The sequence below is a fragment of the Podarcis muralis genome, chromosome 17 (assembly GCF_964188315.1).
Source record: "Podarcis muralis chromosome 17, rPodMur119.hap1.1, whole genome shotgun sequence".
Lineage (NCBI taxonomy): Eukaryota > Metazoa > Chordata > Lepidosauria > Squamata > Lacertidae > Podarcis > Podarcis muralis.
Genome location: NC_135671.1, coordinates 32,728,878 through 32,736,127, shown reverse-complemented (window position 1 = coordinate 32,736,127; position 7,250 = coordinate 32,728,878). Strand labels below are relative to the sequence as shown.

At 44.8% G+C, this 7,250-nt stretch overlaps 1 protein-coding gene across 1 annotated transcript; it reads left to right on the top strand.

The window, feature by feature from the left end:
• The first annotated feature begins 266 nt into the window (after positions 1–266).
• Positions 267–6,957, top strand: ELOF1 (elongation factor 1). The gene is made up of 4 exons (XM_028711686.2): positions 267–416; positions 3,283–3,404; positions 4,790–4,860; positions 5,279–6,957. The coding sequence occupies exons 2-4, from the start codon at positions 3,289–3,291 to the stop codon at positions 5,341–5,343; spliced, it is 252 nt and encodes an 83-aa protein (XP_028567519.1). The 5' UTR covers positions 267–416; positions 3,283–3,288; the 3' UTR covers positions 5,344–6,957.
• Positions 6,958–7,250: the final 293 nt, after the last annotated feature.

The window sequence follows — 7,250 nt, the reverse complement described above, 5'->3', positions numbered from 1 at the left end:
GGACGGAGCAGAAGGCTGCTGTCTGCTGTTGTGCACTATGATCTTTTGCTGCAACCAGATATACGGTGCGCCTGTTTTCTGTTTCTGTTTTCCTTTTTCTTCCCCACTCGCCTCCTCAACCAAACAGGGCTAAAATCACTGAATCTTCCTTTCCTTCCTCCCTCCTTTCCTCCCCCCCCCCCCCCGCAGGCTTTCCCGAAAGGCGCGACCTCCCGTCTTCCAAATCATGTAGCCGCGTCGGGCGACTCTACACTTTTTATTATCTCTACGCCTTCCTCAACCTGCCCTCCCTGAACCCGGGGGGAGGCGGGAAGCGTCGCGTTTCCCTTCCGGGTGGCGCGCCGGAAGTGCTGGTCTCCGTTAGAAACGAGGCCTTGTGGAACTTCGTTAGAAACGAGGCCTTGAACCGACCCCAGGTAAGGGGGGAAAGGGAAGGTTTCGGGCCGGCCTCCGGTGTAGTGAGCTTCGAGTCGGCGTCGGCTCCGGAAGCGGAGCTGCTTCTGGGCCCTCGAGGGGAGCGCGGGAGGGAAGAGGAGCACCGCGCCGCACCAGCGGGGACAAGCGCGGCCGGTTGGCCGCCCGGACGCCGCTTATCTCGGTCCTCGCCTTGAACTCCTCTGCGGAGCTCCGTGACGAGAGTCGCCCGCCCCACTAAGCGGGCAAAACGTGCTGGGCCCTTGGCCCCAGCTGGACCCTGGCTCACTTCGGAGAGATGCTCAGGAAGCAGACCAGCTTTCGAAACTGGGGTGGATAAACTAGGCGCCAAAGAGCACCTTAGACCAGTGGTTTCTGTAATAAACGGAAATCTGCCCTTATGGGGGACACAAGAGCCCTTTTAGAGTCCTTTGCAGGTTCTCCATCTGTCGGAGAAAATAACAGAGGCCAACCAGAGAATATTGAGAAGCAAAGCATCTAGTAAACCTGATCTTTATTGAACTGTTGGAACAGGGTGCTCCCCTCACATGCAGGAGAAGGAGGAGGACCCAGAACAAAAGTGTGTCCACCCATATATAGACATTTTAAATTGCCTGCCTTGGAGTCCAAGACCACCCCCAGAAACATCATGCTTACATCACAGAAGGGGTGTAGCTCAAGAGAAATCTGAGTACGTTGTTTACCTCCTGTCATTGTTTATCTCATGTGTGGCAGGTTACCTGTTAATGCTTACTTGTTGGATACCCTGGGGAGCCTGGCTATTCTTTTGTAATGATAAATACTTAGTTCTTGAGCCAGGTCACAGGCTCGCCCTATTCATACACAGATATACCCTTTAGATAGGTTTTGTGAATGAAAAGACAATGGGGAATCTTTTCCATTTTCCTTTGACCTTGCAGAGAAAACATTTGGTCAGTCTGGGAGCCAAAATGGTTCCAGGGCTGTTTTCCTGTGCTGCTTCAGACATGTGGTTTATATATTTACGTGTTGGCTTGGTACATTTATGAACATTTATTATACATATAAGACCTTAATTTTTTAATTTCATTCCCAACCTTTTCTTGGCATTGCCTCGCCTAAGCATCTCTCAAATTCTGATGCCTCCCCTGCTTGTGACATATAATTCTTGTTTTTCAAAAAGTGAACTCATATTCACGTGGAAGAAGCTTAAAAGGATATTCACTGTTAATAACACATTCTCGAATTGCCCCCCATTAAAAATCAGATTGCCCCTCTTAAAAATCAAATTGCCCCACATTGGGAACCATGGCCTTAAACCAAGGTTATAGTTGCTGGAAAGGAATGTCTAGTTGCCATTTGGGAACAAGGCTGAAGTCTTTATTTTATGTGATAGTTCAGAGGACCACCTTGAGCTAGACTGAGAGCTTTGAGAACTTAAAAGAAGAAAAGCCGCTCAATGCAGGGACAGGCCACATACTTATTGGCTTACTTATACCAACCTCTCCCCCCCCCCCCCGGCAGTGGTAACTGCCCCTGCTCAGGCTGTGCAGAAAAAGGAAAAGCATTTCGGTTCCAGAAGTTCATTCCCGTAGTGCAGATAAAATAAGCATTCCCCAGGACGGGGTACCAGTGTGTGGAAACAGTTCGGATCCAAGTGTCCCTAGGCATGCAGCTCCCGATGGTGGAGATGTTCAGGCGCCATCCCAGGCAACTTCACTTGGTTGCTAGTGCTCAAAAGCCAGGTGCAAAATGTGCCTGGCGCCGTGCTGATTTCAAACATTGTAAGCAGCCCTTCGCACTTTATAACAGCCCTTTGCTGTTCTTTTCAGGCTGAGGTGGCTGTTCAAAGGAACTTGGGGGGGGGGGGGAGAGCAGGTTATAGGTGCCTTTTCAGAGTGGCGTTATAGTTATTTATACCCCAGTTTTATATGTATTTATACCCCACCTTTCCCCCCTGACCAGGAACTCAAGGGGGCTTACAGGAAAAAAAGCAATCATTAAAAAACAATTAAACAGCAATAGAATTAAAACTATATATATACACACAGACATATATACAGTATGTGTGTGTGCGCACATGCACGCGCATGGAGTTCATTGCTGGGCACCCTTCTGTAGTCAGTCCTGTTTTTGCTCCCTTGGTTATGGGGTGAGGTGAATTGGGGGGGGCAGTCAAGGAAAGCCCCCTCATGTGGTCAGTGTTTCTGGGTCACCCAGTATGGTTGGCAGGAGAAAGGAATGAAATCTCATAGAATTGGAGAGTTGGGAGGGTTCACAAGGGTCATCTAGTCCAACCCCCTGCAATGCAGGAATCTTTTGTCCAATGTTGGTCTTGAACCCATGACCTTGAGATTAAGTGTCTCATGCTCTAGCTACTGAGCATGCTGATATAACCAAACCATAGGGGCTTTTTGTTTTGCATGATTCTTGGATTACTCCTGTTATTGGCTCTGCTCTGCCCCTGAGTCACCATACGCAGTCAGGTTCCTTCATGCTGGCCACCACGTACTCTTCCCTCCTAGTCAGTGGAACTGCCAGTCATTGGCTCTGCTCCCTTGGCTGCAGTTTTCTGAACATGGGCAACCCTAATCCTCCAAAGTGATCACTGATCTTGTTGGTGCAACAGCTTTCTGAATATTTTAAGCACTACTTAATCTTCTACAACCGCCTTCACCTTCCTCAACCTGCTGCCCTCCAGAGGTTGTTGGTCTGTAGCTCCCGTCAGTCCCGGCTAGACTGACTGATGATTGGGGGTGGTGGATGTTGCAGTTGAAGCATCTGGAGGGCACCACGTTGGGGAATGACATGAAAAGGACTTTTGCTGAAGCTTCTTCTCCTGCCTCCACCCCCCTTCACATTTGTTTCTCCTTGCTTTGCATGCTGTAGGCAAAAATGGGCCGTAGGAAGTCAAAGCGGAAGCCTCCACCCAAGAAGAAGATGACTGGGACACTTGAGACCCAATTTACTTGCCCCTTCTGTAACCATGAGAAATCGTGCGATGTTAAAATGTAAGTTATGTAAAAAAAGAAGAGTGTGGATTAATGTTGTGCAGCAAACTGAAGCTTAATAGGGTGCAGACATGTGCAGGTTCAGAAAACAGGCATGCAGGAGGACATTTCTTTTTAGCTGGGAACAGAGACTTTATTAGAACTGGGAAGGGAATAAAGGAAAAATAGCTGGTAGGCCAGCACTTTCCTGGTAGTTCAATCTGCTCATCTTCCATGTATTACATTGTACACAGTGTCACAAACAATGCCTCCAGAGCCAAAATACAATAAGAAGACTCAGGCTCCTTTGCCACCCCTCCCCTCTATTCAAGGGTGTATGAAGAAAGTGTTTGTGGCAGAATTCAAAGGTGTTAAGAGAGAGTGACAAAAACTAAAGGGTTTTTTAAAAGAAACCTAACAGAACAAGACCGACGCATTCAGAAGAACAAGTAATTGATATATTTCAAGGAGTTGGAGAATTCTCAAGTGCACATAAAAAATATCCATTATTCCTTGGTTGTATCTGTATCCTGTATTTCCATGAAAAGGTGATCAAGGCAGCTAACTAATAAATATAATAACAAAGGAAAAGGAAAAAACAAAAAGCAGGTAAAAAAAACCCAGAGGTGAGGCTAACTGGGCCTCCTATTAGCAAGGAGTTCAAAATTGTGGGAGCAGCTACCAAGAAAGTCCTTTCTGAAGTTTCAGATGGTGGGCAAAAAAATGATTAAATAAAAAGAGAAATGTATGAAGAGTGCATTATTTTATTCCCCACTAAGCATATCAGATTTTAAGTGCAGAGGCCAACATTTCTTCATTTCGAAGTACCTCTTCCAAATTCGTCCTTGTTTGCTTTCCTTCATTGTTGGCATTGAAATGATTTTAGTACTAATGCAGGTTGGTGAAAATGGAATATTTATGCTTCTTGTGCTGGCCTTGATCCGGCCTTAGGTTTCCCCAAGTCCCCAAGCAGAATTGAACTCTCCACACATTAGCTGATGCCGAGGGAGCTCACTCCTGCTTTCCGCAGGCATTGGCTGTGTGTCCTACTTCCCCAGGCAAAGCAGGGTTGGAAAGCCCTTTCCATCAGAATGATTCACAAGTGGGCATGGTTTGGGTAACATGGTTTGTGAGCCAGATTGGAGCCTTGTGGTGGCTTAAGATTGGCTCTTGGGCCAGAGGTTCCCCATCCATTCTGTAGGGAAAGATTTGTGAAGGGCACTTCTTATTTTGCTATGCCTCTAACTGAGATGGCTGTAGGGATGTTTGTGCCTTCTGTTCACTGCACGTTAAACAATATTCCATACCCAAAGTCATATGAATGTACCATCTTTTTCCTCTTTTCTGGCTTACACTTTCTCACATACGGGTATTTTTCAGCCATAATATGTTTTTTTGTGTTTCAGGGACAGGGCTCGAAATACGGGTGTGATATCCTGTACCGTGTGTCTGGAAGAATTTCAGACTCCTATAACTTGTATCCTTTGAACGTCAATTCAGTTTTATAATATTTTATTCTCTTCCCCCATATAGACTTGGCTCCTACTTTTTCATGTCAGTAATTCGTAACCTAGGGTGTAATGCTTTCTGCTTGGTTTTGGCCTTGACATGTTTTATCTTACCCTGCATAAAGACCTGGAAATAGAGAGTTAGCATCAAAATTGATCAGACATAGCCTTGCCAAAGTGGTTAATCAACTGAAATACCCCACCACCACAGATACTTAAAACCAGCTAGACTTCCACTCTTGTACCAGCTTAACTGTGGTTCATAGAAGAAATCACTTGCAAGATTTAGCAGTGTTTTTGAAAAATATACACACCCAAAACCAATAGTATTTTTTTAATGTGGGGGGGCACTCATGGTAGATTCTTCCTTGACATTTCACCCTAAAGATCTTTCAGAACCAGTGGATGTTTACAGTGACTGGATAGATGCTTGTGAGGCAGCCAATCAATAGCAACTGGAGAGGAACTTGCCAGGAATTCAACAATACTTCTTAATTTGGGAGGGTGGAAGTTATCTGTTACATAATGCATTGGAAGATCCAACAAGTGGCTGGGAAATGTGACTCTTGTGCTGTTTGTTTCTATCCAGTAATCCTGTCCTACATGAATATTATGAGATTGTGCTCCTGGAATTAAGGGACTAAAGACTATAAGTAGGATCTGCAAAACTTTGGAAAGGCCCGTGGTTTTGTAAACATACTGATCTTTGGGTGCATTCTTATCAAGGGCCGCTATTCAATCTCTGTTCATTTCAGTGGGGCTTGTATGGAAGGAGCATCCATGCAAGCTCCTTTGTCGCTGGATATTCAGAGGTAGTCCTTGGGAAATTGCACACCTTGTTGCCATGGTTGAACAGCAATGCTGAGCAAGCAACAGTATACAGGAACAGAACATGAAATAACCCCCCACATATAATTGCTTTAGTGACTCACTGAGGAGTAGACCTGGTCACTAAGGAAACATTTCTTTCAGTAGGTTGGTGCCAATTATGTAGGGGTGGCAGTATGTCATCCTTGGGTTCCTGAAACTGCCAGAAGAATTTCTTATAATTCTTTCCCTACCATCATTTCTTTTTTTCTGGGTGTTTTTGTGCACAGGACTCTCCTTTCCTTTCACAGGAAACAAAGCAAGCTTAGCTCCTGCCCAGCAGTTGAATAGGCAGGAATCTGACCTTACTTCTGACCTTAAGACTATGGGACCATCAACATGATGGAGGGGGGAAATCATGACTCTTCCTTGATGCTACTGTTTTAAATGGGGACTCTTTATCCCACGAAAGAAGTGTTGCTCTATTTTAAAAGACTTATTTAAAAGCCAATTTAGTAGCCAGTGATGTTAACTGTGCTTCTGGATGCTCCATAGGAGTAGATGTGGGATTTTAATTGTACTTTACTGAGGAGAATTCTGCCTACATCACAGAGATTGTGCCATCATCGGATTAATAGGTACTGGTGCAATGTACATAGGTGATAATTGAACAGTATATTGTAAAAGATCCTTCCAGTGTGTATGGTTTTTTTTTTTTTTTTTTTTTTTTTGCTTTTTATCCTTCTCACTGTGGTGAGCATGAACTCTGCTTTCCAGAAATAGATCACTTAATTGCCAGTTTGGCTTCCCTTTTCTTATTAGCCTCCCTAATAACAGAGTGCTCACAAAATACAGGGGTCACAGCAACCACCACATATGATTTACTTTGGAGTGAATGGCGATATGGACAGAGGTTTAATTCTGAATTTGGCAGTCAGTGACAGAGGATTTTGGGCCCTTCTCACCTGACCTCCCTCACTGTCATGTGGCCTTGAATCAGGAGGCCTTTTTGGGCTGCCTTCGATGGTAAAAGCAGCCTCCAGCTGTACATTCCCAAACAACCACTGCTGCTCTATCAAGTCCCTTGTCTTTTTAGATCTAAGCAGGAATTAATTCCTATTGGACAGCAAATTCTTGTGCCCTTGTATGTAAATAATGTCCAAGAAAGCAGGAACCCACTTGTTTTAAATGTATTAGAGGAGCCTCTGCCAGTAACTGAGTAATTATCATCCCCTTTAAATAAATTCTATAATGGAAAAGCATCTGTTCCGTGTTTTCTGTTACTGCTGGTGTTGTGTTGGGTCCCACGTTAATCTTTTTGGATTGTATGAAGTCAGTACAGCTTTTTCTGTTAGCTGCTTCTGTGATAGCAACTTTGTGTTTGTCTTCGGTTTTGTAATTGCTGCCCATTTTGAAGAAGACAAGAGTGCCTTAAGCTGTGTGCTTGGATACCCTTGGCTGTTGCATCTTCAATTCCCTGTAAGTTTCCATGACACTTTGGGTAAATTACCCTCTTTCAGCCCAGCTCCATTTTATATGGATGCTGTGGGGC

Bases quoted from the DNA above. Each gene is read 5' to 3' on its own strand.
- ELOF1 (XM_028711686.2), top strand. From the start codon at position 3,289: ATGGGCCGTAGGAAGTCAAAGCGGAAGCCTCCACCCAAGAAGAAGATG. The intron at 3,405-4,789 runs GTAAGTTATGTA...TTTGTGTTTCAG, and splicing joins AAATCGTGCGATGTTAAAAT to GGACAGGGCTCGAAATACGG. The intron at 4,861-5,278 runs GTATCCTTTGAA...TTCACCCTAAAG, and splicing joins ATTTCAGACTCCTATAACTT to ATCTTTCAGAACCAGTGGAT.